This window comes from Balaenoptera borealis, assembly GCF_965194805.1.
Source record: "Balaenoptera borealis genome assembly, chromosome: 3".
NCBI lineage: Eukaryota > Metazoa > Chordata > Mammalia > Artiodactyla > Balaenopteridae > Balaenoptera > Balaenoptera borealis.
In genome coordinates, this window is record NC_138866.1 from 181228503 (window position 1) to 181243885 (window position 15383).

General features: G+C 44.1%; 1 protein-coding gene across 8 annotated transcripts in view; it reads left to right on the forward strand.

Annotated features, from left to right (window-relative positions):
- Positions 1 to 15383, forward strand: part of EPC1 (enhancer of polycomb homolog 1) — a 95128-nt gene that overhangs the window by 13832 nt on the left and 65913 nt on the right. The window contains exons 1-2 of one of the 8 annotated variants that reach the window (XM_082385336.1): positions 13385 to 13828; positions 14982 to 15170. The exons of 4 other annotated variants lie outside the window; for them this stretch is intronic. In XM_082385336.1, coding sequence (XP_082241462.1) covers positions 13676 to 13828; positions 14982 to 15014 — 186 coding nt within the window. In that variant the 5' untranslated portion in view covers positions 13385 to 13675 and the 3' untranslated portion in view covers positions 15015 to 15170. Of the gene's footprint in view, positions 1 to 13381; positions 13829 to 14981; positions 15171 to 15383 lie in introns of those variants that run through there. 3 more of the 8 variants (XM_082385332.1, XM_082385333.1, XM_082385334.1) reach the window with 3 other exon arrangements.

Sequence of the window (15383 nt, forward strand, 5' to 3'; positions counted from 1 at the left end):
ACTTTCTGTTTAAGATAGTTAACCTGAAAATTAGTTCTTAAATATCATGGAAAGAGATGAAAATAAACCACTTTGTAAAGTAAATTTATGAAACATTTCCAGTATACTTTATTTCAATCATTTGTAAATCTGAAAATATAAAGATATAAAATTATTTTAAATGTTCCTTTCAAACCAGGGTATTCCAGAATATGCACACAGGACATACCCTGTTTGTTTTTACACAAATTAAGTTCATTAAGGACAATACCATCTTTTTCTTTGTATCTCCCATGGTTCGTAATACAATGCTTGCACAGAGATGGAGCCCCATAAATGAAACAATGTTAGGAAAACTTATTAAAGTATATAAAATGTAACCTAGTTTTCTGATGTAATATTTAAACGTACTCTTCATACTTTCATCATACTTTTCAAATTGTTATTGGTTAAATTGTTACTATTATTGTTGTTATTGTTGCTGTTTGGTATTTTCTTATCAGTGCTTGGACAATAATATTGTGTTAATTACTTTCTTAATTTTTTACATAGAAATTCCCTGCACTTTTCCAGTGATAATATCAGACTAACTGCAGATGTTTTATTACCAGACTTAATTATTTTGACCATTTCTGCTTCAGCTTTTGTTTTGACATTTTTATCTTTCTTTCCATATTAATTCTGAATCTTTATTTACATTTTAATGATCTATTTGTAAGCTACCTGGATTTCTCAGATCACATTTGACCACACTTATGGCAAGACTGCTTCTACTAAGCATCCTTTAAGAACTTTTTGTTTATCATCAAGTGTTACTAATTATCAACTAACACAGTATAACATCTTGACTCACTCATTGAAATTACTCTCCCTAAGGCATATCTTCTAGGACTTTATTTGCTCTCATACTCTTCATAAGGGCCTTCTATACTATGTAAACATATAGTCAGGAAATGCTGAAGGCATAGTTTCCATGGAAATCACATATCTCAAATTTAATTTTCTTTTCTTAGCTTTTTACATTTAGAAAATTTCATGTATCCCCATTTTTTTCCGACCAACTACGGCAATGGGGAGCTAATCATAAAATTTGAGAGTTGGAAGCATAAGTCTTAGGCCTTTTTTTCAAAGTCAAAGATACTGAGGTCCAGGGAAATTAAGATCAAGATGACACAGCTAGTTGGTGGCAAAGCCAGGATTGGAACCTACATCTTTTAAAGTAAAATGCTAATAAATAAATGTTTAATACAGATGAGATAGCCTAGTGTGAATTATTTTTTAATTCATTGATGACAATTATAAAAATGTAACATGGCTTAAAAAGCTCTTTGCTTTTAAAAACTAGTCTTAAAAACTCACATAATGGAGGCGATATTATTATAAAATTAGACTATTTCCTGTATACTTAAAATTGTTTTGTTTTTTATTCCCATGGGGAATTAAGAGAGACCATTATATAGAATATTGTTAAAAATTAATGCTGAAGAATCATTGTTTTTCAAGGAGAGCATGAAAGTTTAGTTATTCAAAAAAAGCACAGGCTATGGAACAACCCAAGAAAATAAAGGCAAAGAGAATTCTGTTAAGATGGAAGGAGGATAACAGATGCTGGAGAAACACGCAATAGTGTCCCCTACAAGCCTGATGTGAAAAAGTGTGTATGTGTGCATGCATGCGCCCACGGGCACTGGTATTTTTGTGAAGGGAATGAGAAAGGATGGGGTTTGGAAAATTATTCAAGAGGGAACACTTTTTTATTTAGATAGCATTTCTTTTTTTGAAGGTTTGGGTTTTGAATGTTTTTGTTCAAGAGAAAGGAGGACTAAACAGCTAGTGTAAACCCAGTGTAGCGTTTATGTTAAAATGAAGGTAATTAGGACCTGGGTCACCCTACCTGAGCAACCAATTTTCCACCCTCCACTGGAAACAATTTCTTAGTCTATAAGAAAAATACTCAGGTTTTTTGGTGAAATAATATCTAACACTTATTGAAATCTTAGTATCATGACAGGAACTGAAGCCATCTTGTAAGATTTTGTAAGGATTAAATGAGATCATGCAAGTAAAGCACACAGGCCAAAGTAAGAACTCAGTAAATTTGTTTATGTGGCTTGTTTATCTGTTCCAAACAATACTTGGAAGTATGCATTATCTCAGTGTAGTGTGGAAGTTAAGAATTTTATCCAGGTTCACAGAGCTAGGAAAGAGCAGAGTTGAGATTCAAACCCAAATCGTGTCTGACTCTGGAACCAGCACTTGTAACCACTATATTACACTCTTTTAACAATTGTTCTTAAATCTCCTCCGTATCATCATCTGCCAGAAACCTTGAATGCTGCTTTAAAGGTAAATTAGTGAACAAAGTCAAGAAAACATTTTTATTTTCTGTTCTAAATGGGGGTTTAGATAAGGAAAAATTTGAGAAAACTATAAAAATTTATAACCATAAAAAATATAATACAGGTACATTTTTTATCTCAAAATAATTCAAACTTATCATAGATTTCCTAAATTTTTATCTTGTGCTAGACACTCTCTCTAGAATAACTGAAAAAATATGGCAAGATAAATTAAAAGTGGTGAAAGAAAGACTATTGAAAAATAAATAAAGTGGGTGAATTTTGGTGTTGTCTTGAAGATTTCCTATTTAAGAAAATGTCTAAAGGGCCCTAGACTAGCCATAAAATCTTCTGTGATCAACTGCACGATCTGAACAGCTGATAGATGTTCTGTTTCAATGTGTTATTTGGGGGCAAATATACCTATGCCCTTCCTAACCAACTATGGTGAAACTGAAATTAAATAACATATTCTTCCTTATATTTATATGGCACTTTGCAATTGTCAAAGATTTTTCACAATACTATCTCCTTTTTTTTTAACATCTTTATTGGAGTATAATTGCTTTACAATGGTGTGTTAGTTTCTGCTTTATAACAAAGTGAATCAGCTATACATATACATATATCCCCATATCTCTTCCCTCTAGCGTCTCCCTCCTTCCCACCCTCCCTATCCCATCCCTCTAGGTGGTCACAAAGCACCGAGCTGATCTCCCTGTGCTATGTGTCTGCTTCCCACTAGCTATCGGTTTTACATTTGGTAGTGTATATATGTCCATGCCGCTCTCTCACTTTGTCCCTGCTTACCCTTCCCCCTCCCCATGTCCTCAAGTCCATTCTCTAGTAGGTCTGTGTCTTTATTCCCGTCCTGCCCCTAGGTTCTTCATGACCACTTTTTTTTTTTTAGATTCCATATATATGTGTTAGCATACGGTATTTATTTTTCTTTCTGACTTACTTCACTCTGTATGACAGTCTCTAGGTCCATCAACCTCACTACAAATAACTCAATTTCATTTCTTTTTATGGCTGAGTAGTATTCCATTGTACATATGTGCCACATCTTTATCCATTCATCTGTCAATGGACACTTAGGTTGCTTCCATGTCCTGGCTATTGTAAATAGAGCTGCAATGAACACACAATACTATCTTATTTGTTCTTCATAATGGTCTATGAGGGGAGGAGAAAAAGTATTCTCTTAGATCAAGCATACGAGAAGCTCAAGGCCCAGTAATGAAATCATTTCTATAGGCTCGTGCTGCTGGTAAATGGTAGGCCTTAGATGAGCATCTGCATCTTCCAACATGGAAGCCAGTGTTCCTTCCAGTATGTAATGCTGTGTCTCACTACACTATGTTGCTACTTTGAATGCAAAATGTTACACAGCATTGGACTCTTTTTTCACATAGCACTCACCCTGAGAGAAACTGTAACAACCTGTGCAGAGAGGCCCTGACCCCCTGGGGAGGTGGCTTGACCAGATTTGGAGATTAAGCAGTCACTGGGTGACAGCCTGGTGAATCAATTGGCAATGGGGGGAGGGGGTACAGCAGAGGTCCTTGTAGATTTCAACATAGGAAACCAAACTCCGAAATGGAAACAAAACAAAAATATGAGTGTAAGAGTTTACATAGATTAGTTTATATATGTATCGGTCTCTGGTTTCATTTGAGTATTTCTTAGTTTTGTTTCCTTAGCTAAGAGTTTTGAAGCCTTTACAATGAGTGTTATGTTTTAGACTGTAGGTACAAAAGTAAAGCTCAGAAAAGTAGAATGACCTATTCAAAGGAATAGAATAAAAAATATCCTTAAAAAAATAGCTCATGGGGCTTCCCTGGTGGCGCAGTGGTTGAGAATCTGCCTGCCAATGCAGGGGACGCGGGTTCGAGCCCTGGTCTGGGAAGATCCCACATGCCACGGAGCAACTCGGCCCGTGAGCCACAATTACTGAGCCTGCGCGTCTGGAGCCTGTACTCCGCAACAAGAGAGGCCACAATAGTGAGAGGCCCGCGGGCCGCGATGAAGAGTGGCCCCCGCTTGCCACAACTAGAGAAAGCCTTCGCACAGAAACGAAGACCCAACACAGCCATACCATACATACATACATAAATACATAAAAAGAATGTAAGCAGACAAGAATAGCATTAAAAAATAAAAAATAATTTAAAAAAAAAATAGCTCATGTGGGTTGATCGTGACTTTTGTGTCAGGTCCCTGCTAACTCTTTGCATTAATGATTTCATTGAATCAATGTAACAACATAGGTGATAGATTGTATCATGATTCCTATCTTATGGATGGAGGAACTGCAGCTCCAAGAGCATAAGTAAGAGTAAAAAAATAAATAGATAAAATAAAAACTCTCTGAATCAAAGTTCAACATGCCCTTTTTAGTGGAGACACTTTTGGAAAGAAATGTAGCTAAACATTTTAGTTAATTTAGTATTAAACACCAAATATATTACCAAAGTATAGCGACCTGCTCAATTCTAGTGCCTGTCTTATTTGCACTGTTTTTACCAGGATAAAAATCTTAAGTGTTAATAAAGATACATTTTTACATTTATAAGAACTTTATGTTTTTTCAAAGTTCACATGTGAGACTTCTTAAGTAATTAGATAACTTGATCAGATAAAACTTCTATTTCCTTGAATTGCCTAGGTTAGAATTTCCCAAGGTATGCTTTTATAAAACTAAAGGTAATAATTGATAGTACATGCATGGTAAGGGGTTGCAAGGTGAGATAACTTTGGAAAATACTGTTCTAAGTAAATAAATTTCTGCAGGACTTCTTTGAGCCTGTACCTTGTGAGCCTATATGTATTTTAAAGAGAAAGATATAATAGGCAATATTTCCCTGACTTATTGGTTTTATATGTAACTCTTTATGGAACTCTCATCTCAGAACATAACTTCTGGGATTAGTGTTTTATGAAACATACTTCTGAAAAACGCTAAGCTAACATTTGGGAAGAATATTTAATGAGGTGGGACTATCTCAAATTATACTGAGAAGTGAGGACCACAAAATAATATACAGTATTATTCCAATGGTATAAAATAAGAAAGTGAAAAACAAAAACAAAGCCAGAAAGACTGGAGGGAATAAAAACATCAAAAATTTAACTGGCTTATGAATAAATCTATTAACACCAAAATATATCTCCAGATATATGTGTTACCACAGTGTCCTTGTGTTGCTTGTAGCTAACAGTGTAGTCTAGTGTTTGGGAAACCTAATTCAGAAGAAATTTTAAGATCTGGGTGTGGCGTATGCTCTTGTCAGTAACTCACTTAAACAAGTCAGGTTGGTCATTTGTTTACTATTTATGCAGCTTTAAAGATGGAAGATGTGGTTCACGTCCTCCTGTCACCAGGATTTTGTGAGGACTTGAGAAATAACGCAATATATTCTCTTCTAACGTGTAACGTTGTGGGGCGGTGCTGATGACGTGTCCCTGGCTGTGTCCTGAGGCTAAGCTGATTTCTTTGCCTTCAAGGTGCTCTCGCTCCTGTGAGCGAGTACCTAGAAAAGTCTCAGAAGAAGGCACTTCGTTACTTGACCTCGCTTGACTTGCCTGGGAAATGACTGATTAACACGTTTCAGGCACTGCTCAGCCCGTGACTCCTTCAGCTCGCGCCTCAACTCACCAGAGTGAGTTTTCTGCCCACGTTGTCCTGTGGCAGTCGGGATTGCTGCATCTCCAGGGGCCTCCTCATTGATCACCTCCTTGAATAGTCATCTGGCTTCTCCCAGCCTCCTCTGTTCTTCTCCCGGCCCTTCCACCTCTGCTGTCTTCTAGATGTTGGTGTTCCCCGCGGTTCCATCCCCAGACCCTTCTCTTCATTCCATGAATCATTCTTCACACCCATAACCACACTCCTCAGGTTTGAGACCATTCACTTGCCCTTCGCATCTCTGGAAGAGAGGAGGAACCGGACCCAGAGTGCTTATCTCAGCAATCGGCACAACGTTACTCAAAGTATCATAAAGAAGAATACATGTAGTGAAAGTAAAACTTTTCTTTCCCTAATATTACGTTTCAGATGAATATAGAAGTAATTTCCTTCCTTGGGTCATAGGAGCAAAGGCAGTTCACACAGTCTCCCTCTTGAATGCTTTCTTCTCTGTCAAGGTTTCTTTGTCCACCACCCACTGGTAACTTTGACTGCAACCTTTCAACATAAATTTCTACTTCATTAAACAGCTTTTTTTCTTGTTCCTCTAAGTTTCATCCCTTCACCCCTCATGTACCATTTATACCATACTGACCTGTGTAACACTGAAGTAGTATGTTTCATATGCTCAAGACTGTAAGGCACCTAAAGATTCCTACATTTCCTTCTCTCCTCCCTCTCGTTTTTGTCCTTCTGCCCCTTACAACATTGGACCCACACGTAGGCTACAGTGTCTGTCAGTAAGTGCCAGTCACTGGATTAAATAAGGCAACAGTAATTTAAGGGGCTTCCCTGGCAGTGCAGTGGTTAAGAATCCGCCTGCTAATGCAGGGGACACGGGTTCGAGCCCTGGTCCGGGAGGATCCCACATGCCACGGAGCCACTAAGCCCATGCGCCACAACTACTGAGCCTGCGCTCTAGAGCCCCCGAGCCACAACTACTGAGCCCATGAGCCACAACTACTGAAGCCCGTGCACCTAGGGCCGGTGCTCAGTGACGGGAAGCCACCGCAATGAGAAGCCTGCGCACCGCAACAAAGAGTAGCCCCCGCTTGCTGCAACTAGACAAAGCCCGCGCGCAGCAACGAAGACCCAACGCAGCCAAAAATAAATAAATAAATAAATTTATTAAAAAACCAGTAATTTAACAAAATTCAGTTTAGATAAATACTACCAAATACATATTTTTAATATATGTGGTTTACTTTTTTCAATTTTTCTTATTTTCTAAGATGCACTTTTATTCTTCTGGAAAATTAATTGTTGGAATATATGACATTCCTCTCAAGTACTAAATTGTTACTGTTCAAGTTCCAAATGATTTCCTATTTATGAGTCCCACCACTTCCCGAACTGCATCTAGTCGTGTCCTCATTAAAATGCTGCCACAGGGGTCTCATCAGCTGCCCACCAGGATGGTGAGGAAAAGATCGGATGATTTAGGGGACCTGGGAATTATGAAAGGCCAGGCCTAAAAATGGTCAGACTTAACCGATCTCCACCTGCCCCCCACCCCGAGCAGTATGGTGGTCTAAATTTTGGCAAAATCCTTGCTGTGCTAGGAGTAGGTTTTCTATAAATTTAGGATTTTACATTACACGATAAGATGTATCATATTTCATTATCTTTTCTTTTTTTCTTCTAACCCCAATACTGCTGGAACCATTCTGTGGATTTTTAAAAATTCTAACTCATTCTCAGACAGACCTGTTTGGTTTCAGTCATGTATATTGGAGACACAGTTAAATTGAAATAATTTTGAGTCTGTCCTGCTGTAGTTTGCTAGGATTAATAATTTGCCTTTTATTCTTTTTTTTAAATTTTATTTATTTTATTTATTTATGTTTGGCTGTGCTGGGTCTTCGTTGCTGCACATGGGTTTTCTCTAGTTGCTGTGAGCAGGGGCTACTCTTTGTTGCGGTGTGTGGGAGCACGGGCTTTAGGTGTGCGGGCTTCAGTAGTTGTGGCACGTGGGCTCAGTAGTTGTGGCTCGCGGGCTCTAGAGCGCAGGCTCAGTAGTTGTGGCGCACGGGCTTAGTTGCTCCGCGGCATGTGGGATCTTCCCGGACCAGGGCTCGAACCCGTGTCCCCTGCACTGGCAGGCGGATTCTTAACCACTGTGCCACCAGGGAAGCCCTCGCCTTTTATTCTTTTAAGGTAGAGGCAGACTGTTTCCGGATATATTCTGAACTTTTTTATTTTATACAAAACATAGTTCTTAAATATTATGTACTGAATCCAATGCATAAATCAACTCTGTAGAGAAATCAGCAGTTCAGATATTGCTTCTGTGACACCCTATTAAATATGCTGCAACGCAATTGCAACATTTACTTTCTAACATACAACACATCCTAAAGGGCTTCCAGTTTTTATTTTCCTAAATGTTATTTTGGAAGAATTACTTGATGCCATTTCTTTATAGCTTATTATGAAAATAAAAAGAAAGTGAAGGAAAATGATTACTGCAGGTGAAGATGTATTTAGTACTTTTGCACAATGCTCTCAACTAGAGCACTGTATCATTTTTTTTTAATGTTGAGATCATTGTGCATCACACGTCTTGAAGAGATTAATTGCACGTTTCCCAAGTAAATACAAACGCAGTATCTTACTTTATTCTTAGCTCTGTGAGGCTACAGGGATCATGTCTGGTTTATTATTGTTCTTCTGCACAAATGGCTTTGCCTAGCTGTCTGTAAACATCCAGGAAATATTTGTTGAATGCTTGAAGGAGGGAAGAATCTGGACTCCTGCTACCCAAACTGGTATCAGGATTTATTATTATTATTATTATTTTTAATCTATTGTCCCATCAATGAGAGTTTATCTTCTTTGGAATTCTTCTCTGAGAATTTAACCTCAGAGGAAGTCGGTCCTAAAGTTAATCCATTTACACGATTCTTTGCTGTCCGCAAACAAACATGCCCACATCTCTCCCACCTTCAAAAACAACGAAACCGGTGGCCAGATACGTCCCCCTTTCTTTCTCTCTTCCTCCTGCCCTGATTGCCAAGCCTCTCTCTCGGCTTTCTCCCAGCTCACTCCTCACTTCACTTTATCATCTGGTTTCTGGGGCTCCACTCTGGAGTCAGACCCCAGGGATTCTGGTCTCAGCGTTGCCTCTCACCAGCTTTGAGAGGCAGGACTTGCAACCTCTCTTAACAGGACGCACCTCATAGATATTGAAAATTAAGTGAGATGATACGTTTAAAATGTACTTCTGCGCTGCCTGGCACATAATAAATGTTCGATAAGTGGTAGTTATCGTTCTTACTGATTGAACACTCTAATAGGAGTTCAGAGATGAGAAAGATTGACGAAGGCTTAAAAATTATTTTGAATTCACCTAACTACTTACTCATTCTTCAGATTAGGAAATTAGAACCCAGAGAAGTGACGCCGTCAAAATTTCATGAAGGAAGATCACTGAGCTGCATTTTGAAGGATAACAACAGTAGCTTAACATCTATTGAATGTTTACTGTGGACCGGAGACCGTATAAATGCTTGACATGGATTGTTTCATTTGATCTTCAAAACATTCCTGTGAAGTAGCATTTCAGTAGCTAGAAGTAGATGGTCTGAAGCTGGACAGGGAAAATAGAGAGAAAGGAATAAAGAAAAAACCTGGAGACAGGAAAGACTTGGCCGATTTCTAAAGCTGGTGATGAGATGTAAAATCCAGAGTGAAGAGCTTTTTTGTCTTAAGCAGTAAGGAGAAATGATGTTGGAGAGAGTGAGGCAAAATTATGAGGCCTCGACAACCATGCCAAAAAAAAAAGAAAAATTGGCTCTATCTAATGAGCAAAATCAATCAGTGACTTGGGGAAGGGAGGATACAGATGGAAGTGGGGCTTCAGGCTCACTGATTTGGGGGCCTGCACCGCACCGTGAATGCCTGAAGGGCGGTCTGTTCTGTATCTTCATATCCCCAGGGACCCACAGCCTCGACAAGCCACCGTTGGTTCCCAGCAGCCACTGTTAGGAGAGCGTTAGCCCCGTCGCCTATAAAGTAGGAGTTTCATCGAGGCTTATTGAAGGAAGGGGCGAAATCAAGGAGACTTGGACTTGGAGGTTGTTTCTAGGTGGGATGGGATGAAAGCTGAGGTGATGGTGAAGACAGTGGGAAAGGAAATAAGGAGGCAAATCCTAGAAACAATTTCAAAGAGCATTTAATGGGACTTGGGCACATACTGGGCATAAACTAATATCTAGAGCTGTATTTCAGCTTTATCATATATAGCAAAGTGAAGCGTCAGAGCTCTAGCATTTGACATATTCTCGTTGTTGTTTAAGCAGACGTTTCGTGTGTGAAATCAATCGCAATGAATCATGTTTCAAGGTGATGAGCTTATGAGTGATTATTATTACCGTTAAAACATATGTCTCTTTCCTTTCTACTCCTTCTCCCTCCACCCAAGTTCTTGCCAGTTTTATCTTATACCTGTGCTGTTATCATCTCCTACTGAACCCTGGCCAAGTCAACCTTCTCATCTCCACACACACCTGGCAGGTGCCTCCGCCCCGCTTTCTGTCCATAGAGTTGCCCTCTCCCACGAAGACCTTTTCTTCTACCATTTCACTCCTGTTACCAGTTGGAATATTAGCCATCCTTCAGAACCAAATCACACGCTATCTTCCCCATAATGTCTGATCAACCCACCTTGGAACTGACTGCCTTCTTTCTGAACTCCCAGAGCACTGCATGCCACCATCCTGCCTGGCCCTGGTCATTTTGTTAACGGGGTGACCCCTTAGCAGGATCTTATTTGTATCCCCCGCCATGATGGTACTGTGTGTTGCCTACTTATTCAATAAAGATTTGTGGCGTGAATCAAAACTATTTTAAATACTGCAAGTTCCTTCCCAACCAAAAGCTTCCCTTTGGGGAAAGGCTAGTATATACAGCTTTACATTCGTATGTATCTTTTGCAACATTGCGAATTTCATCTCACTCTTGTTGGGCGTACTTAGAAAAAAAGGGAAGTTTGAGTTGGGAATAGAAAAAGTGAAAGACAGTGCAGGATTAGCCATTTTTGCAAGGGACCTTTTGGTTGGATAAAGGATGCTGAGGAAAATTAAACCGGAGCCTTTATTGCTGCACTCCTGCCCCATAGGAGGGAGGGAAGTGAACTGAATGTAAGAGGCTTGGGACTCCAGCCTGTGGGTCTTTGGGAACCAAGTAAGACCTACAAGTCAGAAATCCAGGGCACTGAGCTGGATGGGTACCGGTGGTAGAAAGAAAATGTCTCTCGTCAGGCAGATCACCTGCAAAAGGCAAGCTTAATTGGTAAGCATGTCTCTGAAACTGCCACGGAGGGTGAGTCTAGAATTTCTAGAGAACAAGGAACTTAGTTGTATAGTGCCCATTATTACTAGTGTAGGATATGGAGAATGTTATCAATAGGCTGTTATTTTAATGAAGGTTTTATATATATATATTTTTTATATTCACTTTCCTGGTGGTTCACTCATGACTTAAGACTCTATTTTAGTTCTTAGGTTCCTCAATCAACCGAATTCTACTACTAGGATTTTCAGAAATCTAATATAGCAGGCTGGCGAGGACTACTGTACTAATATCCAGCCAGTATTTTCAGAACTGTTCAACCTGGCTAATTAAGTGTCATGGTCCGCAGTGCAGTGAGGATCCCAGCATGTGACACACCCTCGCAGGGCTCTGGGTCTTCCCACGTGCTGCTCCCCTGGCCCAAGATACCTTTCTTCTCTTTATTTTTGCAACCTTGACCCATACTTACCCTACACAGTTTTTACCCCGATATCATCTCCTCCAAAAAGCCACTCCTGAATGCTTTCATTAGAGCCACTCACTCCCCACGGATTGGGTGCCACTCCTGCCTGTTTCCAAATAGCCTGAGCTCTCGCCCTCACACTTACCCCAGGTGTGGCAGTTGCCATCCACCGGTCCTGCTCCCACCGTGTAATCTCCTCCAGGAGTCCTGTGGGTGCTGAGTAATTAGCAGCATACTTAGAGGGCCGTGAAGTCTCAAAAAATGTTTGCTCATTGAATGAATAAATGCATCGTCTTAGAATAGGACATGTAGATGAATGTCCATCTGCCGCATGGGAGGTGAGCTGTCAGTATTAGCGCTTGAGGATAATTTTGGCGACCTGCAATCTGTTTTCTCCCCACCCCAGAGGGTGGTAGCGAAGCCAGCCTGAAAGACAGCACTTTGCTTCTGTGCCTTAAGCCGATAACAGTTCCCATCCAATCCAGTATTTAAGAATAGTGATTATTTTTACTAGGTATCCCCCGGGGAGAAAAGTGGAGATACAGGACATTTTTGTGTCTCGGCAAATATTTGAAAATTTGCTGTCAAACCTATTAAACCCACCGCAACAGTCTTTCGGATTTTTAAAATATTCTACTGCAAAGAGCTCTCTGGATACTCATTTCCGTGTGTAATATGAGCCACATGGTAGCCATCACATCCATCTAAATCTCTTCTAACAATACATCTTTTCCTTTTTTTTTTTTTTAAGTTTTCTTTTTTTGGTTTGACAGGAGCACTATAGGTCTTCATATAATTCAGTTGTATAAAGTTTTTCAGAGGACAAATGATAAGTGTCAACCCATGGCTATGTAGAAGCAGCATTTTCTTCCAGTGTGGAAAAATCATCCGGCTCTCAAATTTTGAACAGTGTCTTGCTTTAAAAAAATTTTCCCTGAAGGTTACGGTGTCCAATAATTATTCCCTTTGCTTCGATGACAGTAAAAGAGTGCGGGTCGATAAAATGCAGGATGAAAAAAAAAAAAAACAAAAACCCCACCAAAACCCTACTTTGGAGCAACGTAGGACGCCTCCTGTTTACACGGAGCGCAATAATGGGAACTGACCCAGGATCCACGCGGAGCCCATCAAATGCAATCCAGAGTTTCGTTAGACGTAAAGATAATGGCTGGTAAAAGTTCCCGCAAAGTAGCATCCTGCTCCGAATGCCGTCTGCGTTTTCGTTATAAGACCTGAAGCGCCGCGCCGGCCCGGGCTGGGGGCGCCCGCTCTCCCACTCCCGGGCCGGGCCGCCGGCGGTGACAGGTGCCCGGGCAGCCGCCGCCGCCGCGCCGAAAGCCGGCGCGCGAGGGGCGGTCGCTTCCCTGCACCCTCGCCTGTCAGCCAACGGCGCCCGGCGGGAGCGAGCGCGGGCGGCGGGCAGCGGGCGCGCGGGGCGGGGAGGCCGGCCGTGGACCCCGGCGTCCGAGCGCCCCGCGCGTCCCGGCCCGGCCTGTCGGCGGCCGCGGGGGCGGGGGCCGGGCGGCCCGGCGCGGGGAGCGGGGCCGGGCGCCGGGGGTTGGCGGGACGCGCGCTCCGTGCCGGCGCCCGGCCTCGAGCCCGCGCCCCCCCCTCCGCGTGCCCGCGCCGCTGCGCGATGCAGTGTGGGGAATGGCTGGGGTTGGCTGAAGAGCGCACAGTGGAGTTTTAATGTCCGCCATGTTGGCCATGGCGTATTGAGGAGAGCGAGCGAGAGAGGAGCGGAGCGGCTCGGCCTCCCACCTCCCGGCGGCTCTGAGTGCCCGGACGGCGGGCTCCGCGCTCCGCCCCTCCAGTCCCCGGCAGCGGCGGGCGAGTGGGGACCGAACCCCCGGTTCTCCATGATCCCGCTGGCCGGGGCCGTTTCCCCAGAGCGGAGAGGTATCTGCTGCGCCTGAGATGAGTAAACTGTCGTTTCGGGCGCGGGCGCTAGACGCCTCGAAGCCGCTGCCGGTGTTCCGCTGTGAGGATCTGCCCGACCTGCACGAATACGCCTCGATAAACCGGGCCGTGCCGCAGATGCCCACCGGAATGGAGAAGGAAGAGGAGTCGGTACGTGTTAACTCCCTTGCCCGACCCGCCGCCGGGCCCCGCTCCCTCCGCTGCCTGCGGCGGCGGCGGCGGAGCGCAGACCCACACAAAATGGCCGCCATCTTCTCTCCGCCGCCGCCTCCCGTCGCCGGCGGGGCCTTTACCCCGCCGCCCCCGGCCTCTCCCCCCGGCCGCCGCGGCCCGGCGGGGCCTCCTCTCGGGCCGCCCGCCGACCCCGGCCCCTCGGACCCGGGCCCCGCGGAGTTCGGGCGCCCGCAAGGCACAAAGGGGTCACGTGACGAGGCTGCCGGCAGCCATTTTGTGGTCGGAGCGCTTGGGCTGGGCCTTGTGCATCCGGAGAGGCAGCGGGCGGGCGGCGGGGGGTGCGGCGGCCGGGCCGCGGAGGCCCCGCCTGCAGGCCTCTCTGCGGGCCGCTGGGTGGCGCTCTGGGGCCGGCTCGGCCTTCGCGCGCCGCCGGCGCCGGCAGCGCAGGTTCCGGGCGCTTGGGGGCCGTGCTCTCCCGGCGGCCGGGGAGGCTGGCGGGGCCGGCGCGGCCCACGTGGAGCCGCCGCGGGGCCGGGCGGGGGCGGCGGGAGCCCTGCCGCGGAAGGTCGCGGCCCCCGAGCCGCCCGGAGCCGACTTAGGTGCTGCGTCCTCTTTGTGGGACTTGTGCCTCCATCTCTCCCCAGTCGTACCTGGTCGGACGACTCCTCCGTCTCCTGACTTTTCCTTTGATCTTTGAGAATATGTTGCGGGTTTTGGGCGGGGGGGGTACTACGTGGCTCTTCTGGAGCCTGTAACGTTATTAGTTGCTTCCCTGATAAAACCTGAGTCCGCCCGATGGCTGGGTTTTTCGAGCTAGGGGAGAAAGGACCCCATGTAAGCAGGTGTTAACAGATCTACCTGTTGGAAGAGAGCTTTCTTACCCGCCACCGAACTCAGGTTAAGTGAACCCCTTCCTAGAAATCTTAACCTGGAGGTGTTTCGGTTGGGGGGGTTTCGGCATGTAAGTGTCGACGGCTCCCGGACGCCGTACCGCAGCTGCGTCTCTCCCCGGTCGTGGAAGTTGGGCTCAGACCCACGGATAATAGGCTCTTCCCCTCGTTCCCCCAGGTCCTTGGCAGGGTCGCTCGATGGCTTCTCACCCTAAGGAATTGCATACCTTGGTTTTCAGGTACAGCCACTTAAACAGGGGGCAGTGTGTTGACAGTTCCAGGAAGTCGAGGAGTCGCTGGATTGGTGCTACAGTTTTGTGGCGGAAAATCGTTCTGTCATACCTGTGTTTGGTGCTGTAAGAATTTTTTAAATGCAGAAATCCTGCTCTGTAATGTCGATTTCGAAAAATAAAGCTGTTTAAACTCTTTGGGTTGTTTGACCTTTCAAAGTCGAATAGTGGTGACCGTCGCATGTTCCTTCCGAGAGTAGTGTCTTAGCGTGTGGAGTAGTTGAGATTGTCCAGCGCGGTCCCGACCTTTAGCACGTTGCCTGTGAGACACCACCTCTCGACTTGTTTCACTTGTATCGGCGGCAGAGTAGAATGGTGCCGCCTGTTTATTTTTAAATAAGTGATTTGTTT